This window comes from Haliotis rubra, unplaced genomic scaffold (assembly GCF_003918875.1).
Source record: "Haliotis rubra isolate DU_JTF1 unplaced genomic scaffold, ASM391887v1 Scf645, whole genome shotgun sequence".
NCBI classification, from domain to species: Eukaryota; Metazoa; Mollusca; class Gastropoda; order Lepetellida; family Haliotidae; genus Haliotis; species Haliotis rubra.
Window position 1 is genome coordinate 538,181 of NW_025767352.1, and position 12,737 is coordinate 550,917.

Sequence of the window (12,737 nt, forward strand, 5' to 3'; positions counted from 1 at the left end):
GTTTTCAACACTCATAACAATATAATCTTGTGAAATATAAATATTGACTACATCTTTGCATCTTTATCTTGTAACACAAGATGTCTTGAACCTGAATAAGATAAGTCTGCAGAGTGATAGTACATAGCCTGTTTAACCCAACCTAATGTTTGTTTAACCCTGGATCAGGGCTCCAGATAAGTTTTCAACATCAGGAGTACGTACTCCTTATTTGTTCAATATAGGAGTACTGGAAAACCTTAAATGTACATGTAGAGTACTGAATGGAAATTAATGGAGTATCAGTAATCTTGTGTTTCGTTTCATGTATGCACCACAACATTGATTCTTGTGTAAACAGGTCAATGAACAATAAAACAATACTTTTTCAGATAAATACGTTTGTAAATGATTCTAAGACCGTACACCACTGCTGTGGTGCGTATTTGCTACGTTTTCTAAATAATTTCCTACCGTATTGTGCATATTTTTTTATCCGTACATATGCCGATACAGCCCTTATCTGGAGCCCTGCTGGATAAATGCTCACACTGGCATTGGAAAATAACATTACATTTACCCCTCACAATAACCATGCTTTTACCAGTACAATCTGCCACAAACAATTTCTATGAAATTATATGTTACTGCTATTGGTCTATTTTATCCCACTGTGAACATTAAATATTCTACTCCAAATGAAACACCCTTGTCAAGGACATGGATCCCACTGGTTGCATGCATTAAGAATACAAAAAATATTTTTGTGAATTTATTGATCGTTGTTAGTCAAAATATTTAAATCCTTTTTTCTTCAAATCAGCTCTGGCTTCCTTTATTTGCTGCAAAAGAAAAAACAGGCATGCTTATTTGGAACTGATAAAACCATAGGTTACCATTGGTAAGTAGTAAGTGAGTGAGTTTAGTTTTACAACGCTTTTAGCAATATTCCAGCAAGCCCTTGGTAAGTAAGTAAATTGGATAAAGACTTAAAACAACTATTAGCAAATTATCATTGTTTACACCTCAATAATATAAAAATACAGCTGTCCTTGAAATGCACAATAAATAAGAAAATATGACATGAAATATTTGCATTGAAATTACGCTATAAGTGTGTGTATCAACAAATAGTGACAGTCAAAGGGAGACAATCATATACCACATGGGACTATCAATCATGGATAGAGGCAGGTGTCTTTAAAACCTCCTTATTAACCTATACTGCAGCGTATGCACAAAGGGTGCTTGTGGTAACTGGGATTAAACTTTATTTGTTTCATGTGTGCCTCAGATCACACAAAAAGATGTTCTGCTTTAAGGTTTTCAGGTGAAATTTCAGTGAGGTAGAAACACTTTTCATTCAAGCTGTAATTCTTCCAAAATATTTTTGAAAAAATTATGTTTCAAGTGACATTGGCACTCTAAAACAAGGAAATTTTAACCAAAGTGAGTAATACCAGTACATCAAATGTTAGTCTTGAATAATGATTTATTTACTTTAATTCAAGGAAACTTGTGTTCCAACTGTACCTCCTGTCAAGCTCCACAAGGAGCAATAGGGAGCCAAATCTACCACATTGCTGACAACAAATTCTCACTAACCATAATTCTTAATTAGAATTATATTTACCCTTTTTAATTCTTCTGATGCATCCACACAGTCATTAAATGTCGCCACCCTATATCCCACCACAGCCAAAGAGTAACACTGAAATGACAAGAGATTATCATTGACAAACATATCTACTTATGACAAAATATTTACAATCTCTGGTTGAATTTTATCTACTGTTTGAGAAAAAATGTAATATTTTAAGTAAAATTGATATTTTATACTTATCCTGACTCATGATCTTTTGCTTATCTCCCTTTTCCTTGCGATTGGTAGTGGAACACTTGAATCCCTTGTAGTTCCCGACGCGGATGTAAAAATACACTCACCCACGAGTTACCTCCCTGTTTTCCCATGCAAACAGTCATGTGACCAGCCTTACTTGTCACTCTCTCCTGATTTTTCTGCCCATGCACCTGGATCTACTGTGAAATCCGAAGTGTTTCCAGCGGGAAGGTTGGGAGGGCTTCTCCTCATGAGTCAGGATAAGTATAAAATATCAATTTTACTTAAAAAATTACACATTTTTCCTTATCCTGACTCATGATCTTTTGCTTATAGAATCCGACGGATTGTGGGGGGTCAAGCCACTTCCTGGATTCATCAGCTGTCCATAGATACGTCCTGTATCCCCCCCATAGGTACTGCGTAACAGCATTTCCTAGATCCTATTCTTCCAATTTCCGTTATAACTCGGGGGAGACTACCATCTTGTCATACTTCTCTCTCAGACAAGTGAATCTTCTAGATTCATGTGGCTTAAAATATACTAGTATCTTCTTTTTACTAGTTATCTATAACAACCCATAGATTATGATAAGATCTTTATCATAAATGAGTTGCGACCCCTTTACGTACAGGTAAGATCTTTACCCGTACAGAGTCTTAATAATCACTCATGCTAGCCTAGTCTAGACTGTGCGCATGGACTTTCAAACTAGAACTTTTCCCATAGTAAAAGTTATCAACAAGTCAACGCGATAAAAGGTGAGATTCCAACTCAGCGCCTTTGAGGAACCGTTAGTTGTTGTGCTACAAGAGGCCCAAACTGGTGAATGCTGGAGATGTCTTCAGTGGCTATGTCTCGGAGGTAGTGGTTTGCAAACACTGTATCCGACTTCCAGAAGCAGCCCTCCATAATTGATGATATAGAGCAATTCCCATGCAGAGCAAGTGTTGATGCCAGTGCTCTGACTTCATGTGGGTTGGAGGCTCTTGGCGATTTTAATCCTGCTGCTTTGTAGGCTCTTAGTATAACGGCTCTCATCCAAAACGATATTGTCGTTCGTAAGACTTCCACGGCGGTCTCTGTCGACAAGGGGATGAATAGGCGCTTGAATTTTCTTCTCCTTGTTTTAGTCTTTTGAAGATATATCTTCAAGGCTCTGACAGGACACAAGGATAAGTCCTGGGTGTCCTCTGGCCCGAGGATTGTAGATAGCGCTGGCACATGGAACTGTCTATCTGGTTGACCAGGTAGTTGATTCTTTGCAATAAGGTCCCATCTAGATGTACTGCAGCACAGTGCCCTGTGTCAAACCTAGTTCGTCCAAAGTCCAGCGCATGTATCTCAGACATACAAGCTGCTGTGGCTAGGGCAAGCAGAGACAGAGTTTTCTGTGTGAGTAGCTCGAAGGTAGTCTGTAGTTTGTAGGCATCACTCATGAGATGACGTAGAATTACATTCAGATCCCAGGCTTGAGCTCTGAATTTCTGTTGCTGGTCCTCCAGTTTAAAACATCGCAGCAGAGCTAGTAATTCTGGTACTTTTGATGCCTGACTTTATAGTGATGACTGTACTGATGGCTGCCAGATATGCTGATAATGTCGAACCTTTCAGATGTCTATGGCGGAGTATCCTCTTTTCTTCAGACAGGTTTTGATACGGTCCACACGTGTAGCTGGAACAGTGTTGGGTTCCTGTGGACTTGCTTGGTGTGCGGATGTCTGAGTAGGTTCGGCCATTCTGGTAGTTTGAGGGTTGGACTTCCGAGATCTTCTATTAGGTCTAGGATTAAGACTCTCGTTGGCCAGTAGGGCGCGACCAAAGTCAGTTGTAGCTCTTGTGTCTGTTTGATCTTCAACAGTACTTTCGGTAGTAAGATCAGAGAGGGAAACGCGTGAGCGTTTAGTCCTTCCCATGATATGCTCAGTGCATCTGTTGCCCAGGCTTGGGGGTCTGGTACTGGTGAAACAAACGCCTGTAGTTGTTTGTTGAACCTCGTGGCAAACAGGTCTATGCATGGGGATCCTATTTCCCTTATAATGAGCCGGAACGCTTCTGGATGGAGCATCCATTCTGTGGGTGATGGATGAAGTGGTCGGGAAAAAGTGTCTGCTAGTACGTTCTTGGCTCCCGTGACACACCTTTATCCAGATGTTTGCCTTCTCTGTGATGTTGAACAACTGGAATGTGAGCTGCAATAGGCTTGGCGATCTTGTTGATCCTTGCCGTTTATGGAGAATGTCACTGTAGAGTTGTCCATGTGGATCATCAGCATTCTGATGCTCAGCGAACTCGACCATAGTTGTACCGCGTTGATCACAGCTTTCGATTCTGGCAGATTGATGTGAAGATGCTGTTCTGCATTTGACCACTTCCCTGATGCAACTTGGTTGTTGAGATGTGCACCCCATCCCTGTAGTGATGCATCTGCGTAAAGATGTGTGTCGAACACCGGCTCTTGTAAATTGGTCCCTCCACAGTCATTCGACCTGTGAGTCCACCAAAGTAGGTACACTTTGAGATGTTCTGGTAGCGAGATAGGGTCGCTGCTGTCCAGATGTTTTGCCAGGAATCGTTGCAATGGCCATAGTTGTAACCTTCCTGTGCAAGTCAAGTCTTGTGCTGAGGTTAGTAGACCGAGTAAACATTGCCATGTTCGTAGTGTTAACGGAGAGATGACTGCTTGAGGAATCATGGCTTGTATCTTGACCCAACGATCTTCTTGGGTCACAATTCGATTCTGTGTTGTGATGAATCTTATCCCCAGGAATTGTAGATCTTGTTTTGGTTCCAACTCCAACTTCATCAGGTTCACTAGCCATCCTAGTTGCGTGAGCAACTTGATTGTGAAGTTCAGCTGCTGGCTGAGTTGATTGGCACTTTGATGAAACTGTATGCCGTCGTCCAGGTAAAAGGCATTGCGTAGACCTCGATGATGTAGGTAGGCGACTATGGGATTGGTTATTTGTGTGAATAACCACGGAGCCGACGATATTCCAAACGGTAGGACATTCCATTGGAAGTGCTGACCTCTGAATAGGAATCGTAGATATTTCCTTGATTCCGGATGTATGGGGATGTGTAGATATGCATCCTGGAGGTCTATGCTGGCCATAAAGTCTGCTGGATGAATTAGTAGTCTGAGTTGAGGTAGGTGGATCACTCTGAACATTTCCGGTTTGAGTAGATAGTCTTGGTTGAATTTCCGCGCATGTTGTAAATCAACCTGAATATCTCTTTGGAATTCTTCTTGGGTACCAGGAAAATTGGGGAGTAGAAGCCTGGTGTGAGATGATGTTGATCTATTCTTTCTACCGCATTCTTGGTTAGAAGCGAGTTGATGGCTTCTTGTAGCTTGTCTGCTTGCTCATCTGTATAGTTGAAGACCATCGGTCTGAGGGTTAATGGTGGTGTGGCCTTGAGCTGCACTTTGTACCCTTCTCGCAGTACTTGTGAGACGTAGTCCCGCCTCTAAAGTTGGAGTACTTCTTCTCCTTAGCCTTCTGGATACCGGAATATTTCGACTTGCTGTTGTACTTCTGCGAAGTATGACGAATGACGTTGGCTAGAGTATCTATAGACTTGATCATCATGACTTCCCTTGAGTCCTGAGTAGCTTCCTTAGCTGCTTCATCTATCTCACCTCCGAAGATGGTAGGCCCCCGCCCAAAGAGCTCTTAGTAGCAGTTGGGTAAATCTGTCACTCCAGGAACACGATGCCAGTAGACCCTGTCTCCATAATAAGGTGAGATCTGCCGACGTTGAGGCCAGATGATCTGATATGAAGTATTGGTCCTTTTTCTAAGTGAGCAGAGCAGATAATATCATTCTATCTTCTTCCGAACTGGGGTTCTGGAACTTGTTAATCAATGCCTCATTGATTGCTCTGGACCTCGCTAATCCGAAGAAGGATCTCCTTGTCGCTGTATCAAGTTGAGCCAACTTTTTATCCTCCACCTTGCAGACCTTGTTCCGAGAGTCGTTGACCAGTTTTGTATTTTCATCTAAGTCCGGCGCTCTCATGAAGGGGTCCATGTGATGTAAGGGGAATTTCCTCGCATTAAATGCTGGCAGATGTTGATTCTGGAATCTAGTAGCTCTGTCAAAAGATGTGCGTAGATTCGAAGGCACCTTGGATATAGGCTCAATAGGAGGAATGGTGACTGAGTCGAAGTCGTCCTTGCACATCTTATATGTGTAAACTTCATCCAATTCCTTGGAGGGAGACTTTAAGTTCAATCCATTAGCTATCCAAGCTGTAACTTCCGTATCTGAAAAGACATAGTCGGTATGTTCATCAGATAATTCTTGTTCCGTAGAACTATGCCTATGCGAATCCTCCGTGTGCGAACCTTCCTTCGCGAATGTCGTGAGTCATCCTTTCGCGAACCTCTGTCTCGTGATTCCTCCCTTCATGAACCTCTGTCTCTTGATCCATCCCTTCGCGAACTAGTCTCTTCGCGAACTTCCTTCTCATGAACCTTGCCTTCGCATGTGAGAGCTGTGAGATGTAGATCTGGAACGGCTGGCACTTGCGGATGCATTCCTAGGCGTTCTCGAATGTTGAGGGTTCGTAGACGAAGTTCTCGTAGAGTTAGTAGCCTTCGCGGACCTTCCATCTTGTTCTATGATGACAGAGTCGTCCGATTGTGATGACCTTCTCGAACGTTTACGTTCGCCAACGTTGTCTGCAGATGTACATCTGAGAGGCGTATTGGATCCGCGTAGGTCTGAGGGTTTGTGAACGTTGTAAGTTGATGAGCGTTCCTGTCGTGCCTTCGCTTCCTCATCAGAACTTCGTTCCATCATGGCCATCATTTGAGAAGTAAATTGCCTCATAAAGTCGCAAGGATCGAAGTTCTGCGTTGACTGGAACTGATTCGGCGTTGATGAAGCGTTTGCGAATGCTGATGTGTTGTGTGCTTCAACTTCACTGCATTGAGAAGTTGATGGTTGGTTGTTAAACAGCAGGGCCACTGTTGTAGTTGCAGGAGACGATCTAGAAGTCGTAGAGGACGACTGTGTCGCCGATCTAGTAGGTACTTCAGGCAGAAGTAACAGTGGTTTATCAAACACGTCTGTCTCGTGTGGTAGAATGATCTCCTCATTAAACAACTTCTGGTGAGTTGACTTGCTAGGTCGTGTGGATTTCGATAGAGACCTAGTAGTAGTTGCTCTTTTCTGCGTTGTGGGAGAAGCAGTAGTCTTTTTCTTAATCTGAGAGGGCGTCAACTCCGTCGTAGCAGACCTCTTTTTCAACCCCCAACATATCCAACATAGCACCAGAATTATGTATATCTGCAGCAGCAAACAACTAATGGTTATCGGCTTGATCTCCAGGTTTATCAACAGTGACTTGTGATGACTTCCTCACCCGATCCATGGCACGTCTATAGATATAAGACAAATATTGGTTAAATTGCAAATTTGCAATATGTACTGCAATATGTACAACGTGAGTTGGAAGAACATGGGTTAATGCACGATGGGCATTGGGGGTGAGGATCAGCCACTGATAGCCGGTGCCTGCAAACAAGGCAAGATTTCATGAAATGTAAACATGTTACATTATGATGAAAACTGTCACAAATTACAATTTTTTTTACACAATTAATACATGATAGTTAAATCCAAATACCATACACAGCGTAATTTTGATAAAAAGGATCTAAATACAAAGGATATATGCCGTATACGGGACTCCAGTGCTCGCCCAATCATCTGCTTGGGCAGAAAAATGAGAGAGTGACAAGTAAGGCTGGTCACATGACTGTTTGCATGGGAAAACAGGGAGGTAACTCGTGGGTGAGTGTATTTTTACGTCCGATTCGGGAACTACAAGGGATTCAAGTGTTCCGCTACCATTCGCAAGGAAAAGGGAGATAAGCAAAAGATCATGAGTCAGAATAAGGAAAACTAACATTTCTATCATTATTTCAATATGGGCACTATGATTTAATGCCAGTAGTTACAGAACTGTTTTAACAATGGAAAGAATTCACGATAACATTCAGCAAATTACTTATTTTCCTGAAAAAGGAGCAAGATCAATTTTCCACATGTTTTATTTTTTGTGAGTATTCCAGCTTTCTGAGTCAATATAACATAGTTAAGCTTTAAACTGTAACAATAATGTGACACCTTATCACACCTGAAGATCAAATAGCATACATTTTGCTGAAAGTGATTTTTATACAATATTGGGGATAAAGATATTTGTATACTTACAGCAAAACACATCAGCAGATACAGGGGCATCTGAAAGAAATACTGAGTTTGTTTTAATGCTGTTTTAAACAGAATTGCAGTTGTATGATGCCATGTCTTCTTCATGTGGAAGGAAAGAACAAAATAATGCAGACCTAAGATGTCAATATAGTTATTAATGTGGTAAAGAACCAACATGGGCAGAGTGAAGAAGCCATGACAGAAAAATAGGTCAAATCAGAGGTTTAAATCAACTGTAGTCACAAGTCTAGGGGAGATAACTCTCATTTGTTTTAATTCTTGCCAGGTGTCCTGTTAATACAGTTATCACATAGCGAAGTGACATAAGTTTCATTAAATCCTCATCAGACAGCACTTCAAAGGGACACAACTCTGCATGGTGAATTCCAAATGACAAACCATTGTCCTCAGAGTTGGGATTAAATCTGCTTTAAACAGCTTTTCATTTACATTATGGCATGGCATCTTGATGTTGGAAGACAGTTGAAGTGATCATGGTCGTACATGTTTTGGACTTTGGTCAAATTGGGAATTATGCTCAAAACTGATGATCCGGCTTTAAACAGTATATCAGTGTTATAAAGTCTTGACTAAAAGACCTGATTGAACGTACCACTTGCACAACCTCCAGACAGTTTCCTGGCATATCAAGTTTCACGTAGCCAAAGACTATGCTGAACCATACTGACATCAGCAGGCTGACGCCAGTGAGCCACTGGAACAATTTGGGAATCTGGAAATAGAATAACATATAGACATCATGACATTAAAATGGTAAAGTAAAGTGCATTATGCTATTATATTTGTTAGATCGAAAATGTCTTCTACCAAAGGCAGCTTTACATAAACAAAGTGACATTAGCTTAAATCTTTGATTTATCAAAATATATGATACCAAAGGTACATGTGGAAGCTTTATCTTAAATGTATTAATTCATCGTGCACAAAATCTGCTCTATTTCATGAAATATCCATGGAACGTACTATTAGAGTTGTTAATAAATTGTTATAAACACTGAGTATGGTGAGTAATCACAAAAATATTTTCATGTCAGATATTTAACTTTGGACTTATTTCATCCCCAATTTTTATGAAAACAGTTGATGCCGATCATGCGACAAATAAAAAAAGACCAAACAGCCTGAGCCTGATTCACAGAACCTTTGGCATGTATGGGGAGTGAATGCTATTTCATGCCATTGTCAGTAATGCAAAAGTTGTATCACATAAGTGTGTAGGAATACTGTACACAACTGAGTCAGGACACTGTGAGAGCCTACTTTGACACAGTATATTGATTCCAAACTTAAAGCCAGGTTCCAGGCAGGGTAACAACAAGTCCAATAATTTAGTGAGTGCGTGAGTTTAGTTTTACGCTGCACTCAGCAATATTTCAGTTATATTGGCAGCGATCTGTAAACAATCAAGTCTGGACCAGACATTCCAGTGATCAACAGCATGACCATCGATCTGCGCAAGTAAACAATCAAGGGAACCAATGACAAGTGTCGATCAAGCCAGCGAGCCTTGACCACCTGATCCCATTAGTCGCCTCTTACGACAAGCATGGGTTACTGAAGATTCATAACCCGGACCTTCATGGGTCTTCAATAATTTAACGCCTTTCGGTATTTCACACCTGAGAATGAACCCCCTTACATTCCACTCTCCACACTTACGCTCTGTCTACTATGCTCCAATGCGACAACATCATGCACTTACGTAAGCACGAGCAGTGGTGACCTATTGTACATTTCAATAACCATGCGTTAAGGGAGGAGAGGGGGGACAATCTAATTATCATCAAGACTGCCTTGTTACTACATGCTTTACTTGAGGATTAAGCAATTCTAATGTCAAACACACTGACCCAAATGACATAAGGCTTAATATTACTAACAAACATTTGAACATATACTGTTCGATAACTCTGCCCGGACTCATATTTTTGGCAACATTTAAAGAAAATATTGCGCATTAATCCTCTAGCCTAAAGCAATGTCCCAAAGCTAAAGATTTCACTCATGCATAATTATGTGTTTCATAAGTGACTGAAAACACAAATTACACGTTGCATTATTTACACCTCAAAACATCTTCACACTATTCAGGTTACATCCTATTCAAGAATTTGTTTTTTGGGTAAAGTAGAGCTTGAAACTCTCACCTCTCACCATCCCCCCAACACATAAATATGATTTTTTAAAACATTTCTCCACATTTTATCTATTCATTGTCATAAATATATCTACATGTTGTTGGAAAATGTTCCTGATTAATCGTTTTAAAACAAGTAGGCTAATTAACAAGTTTGAAAGGCTGTTTGATCAGGTTGGCTATGGATCACAGCAAACACTGTGGGCAATGTGATAGTCGTAAAAAGATTTACTGATCTTACCCGGGGGCCATTAAAATGGGGAGCCTTGAGCTTAGATTATCTGGAGTAAACATTAGTGCAGCTTAGTACATCATATACCTGATATAATCCATGTTGATAACTACCTTATAAGCTCACCTTGCATCTATGTCAACATATGGATGGATACATTTCCTGGTGGAAATTACCTAACATTTATTTCTACTTTCACAGCAGTTAAAGAGATCAATCCAAGCAGCAAAATCCGTTGGGCACTGCTGTTACAAGTTGACATCCACTGGTTACTAATATATAGCGAGAAATGCAATAAACAGAATATTGGGAAAAACTACACAGCTTGTTCCCAATTGCCCAACCACTTTTAATACAATTATTTTTGCATCAGAATTGTATTTTGTCAAAATTTATGAGTCTGTAAAGAGAAGCCATGAAGTTAACATACCTTATGTCTCTTATGAAAATAGACTTCCAAAGGTTTAACCGTATGCAAAGATAAATGACTCAAGTACATGGGGGTGTAAAAATATCTGTGATATGTGCACTACACTGGGATGAAGGAGTTGTTGTCAGGAAGGGTACTACAGATATGTTTCCCTGGTTGCCGTTGTACACATTGTCGTAAATCTTTTGTATCCCCTTAGTGCCAATATCGCTTTGTACAACCACACCCTGGTATGCTTCTTTGCCAAATCGGAACACACACACATACCCTATAATGAGTCTATTCTGCATTCATCGGAATTGATCATTATATGAGAAATTATTATTGTGTCAAAAAATATTTTGTGATGCACAGTATCACATTGTAATGAGGCAATCTGAAACTACAACATGAACAGGTTTCAGGTTTTTGTTGAGGAATATGAACTTGTGAGCCATTGTGGGTACATGACTATGTTTGTGCATTTTGACTACCTTTAGGGACCGTTCATAATTTATGGCTGGGGGTTGGGGGATGATGGTGATGATGATTTTAAGAGGGGGAGGGGGTGTTCACCCATTTCGCTTCTGGGGAGTTAGGGGTCATCAATTTTGTACATGACATAATGTTTAAAACAATGCTTTGTACATGACATGCAGGGGTGGGGTGGGGTGTCACTTATTTTGTACAATTTTTATAAAATGTTTAATTTATTTATTTATTTATTGTGGTGGGGTGGGGGGTAATTCACATTGTACATGCTTCTCAATACAAATCATCATCATCCCCCCCTTGCCAAATTATGAACGGTCCCTTAGGGTATGCCCATTTCTGTATACAGAAACATACCTGAAACATACATCTTAGTACCCATGCCCAAAACTACCCATGAGCCCAGCCAAAGCCGGAGATTCAAACAACATCTGAATTTAGAAGTGTTGACGGTGTGATTCATAGCTATGTATTAGCGAGCTGTGGACGTTGGCTAGCAATAGAGCAGAAATCTCGTGATTATTTTTTGGGTAAATAAACATCATCAAGCGGTCATGACAAACATTGCATCAGACTTGTCAAGAAAAAGTCAATCAGCACACAAAACAGATATAACTCAGCTCAGATATCCAGAATAATGTTGCGAACAATTCATATTACTTCACATTTGAGTCAAGTAGGCACTAACTAATTATTCCGACAGTGTTAATCATTTCATACGCACATGCATTTCTCGTTCTTGTTCTCAGCTTCTATCGGATTTGACATAAGCCTACTGTTTTAACAGGACATGTACACCTCATCAATCAATAAACAGCCTCTGAAACTTGGCACTGCTGAATATATAAACACACAGGAAGAATTACCATTTTTCTAAGAACAAAAGTACATGCGGTCGGCTATTTCAAGAAAGTTTGCTCCAAATCCTTTGCCACGCCAGCAGACGAAAAGTGGACACGCGCCGGCAAAGATTATTCTAAAAAGTTAACCTTCGTCTGGAATATTTTCTCAGGGAATACTTCCAAAACAACTGTATTTAACTACCAAATAGATTTGTACATCCTATTTGTGCATATTTAAAATAACTGTGTTTACATATTTTGCAAAGATATCAGAATGTGTATTATCTTTCTTTATTTTAAATATAATTCCGTTTTATTATTCATTTACTTGAACTGTTTTTATAAATAGGGATAATAAAGTTCATTAGGTTTTTGCAATCATTTTCCAAACAATGTCATGAAAAAATTCAAACTGAAAAAAGATCTAATTAAGATATAATAAAATTCTATATAATGTATAGAATTATTATTGATTTGATTATATTAACTGATATTGTGCCCCAAAATTAAATACAACAATAAATTCTCCCTAACATAAAACGTTATGATGTATGTG

General features: G+C 39.9%; 1 protein-coding gene across 1 annotated transcript; it reads right to left on the minus strand.

Annotated features, from left to right (window-relative positions):
• Nucleotides 1–738: 738 nt before the first annotated feature.
• LOC124256954 (dolichol-phosphate mannosyltransferase subunit 3-like) lies at nt 739–12,314 on the minus strand. Its single transcript, XM_046690913.1, has 5 exons — nt 12,206–12,314; nt 8,662–8,781; nt 8,049–8,078; nt 1,613–1,690; nt 739–821 (listed from the first exon to the last, which is right to left on the minus strand). The coding sequence occupies exons 1-5, from the start codon at nt 12,206–12,208 to the stop codon at nt 765–767; spliced, it is 288 nt and encodes a 95-aa protein (XP_046546869.1). The 5' UTR covers nt 12,209–12,314; the 3' UTR covers nt 739–764.
• Nucleotides 12,315–12,737: the final 423 nt, after the last annotated feature.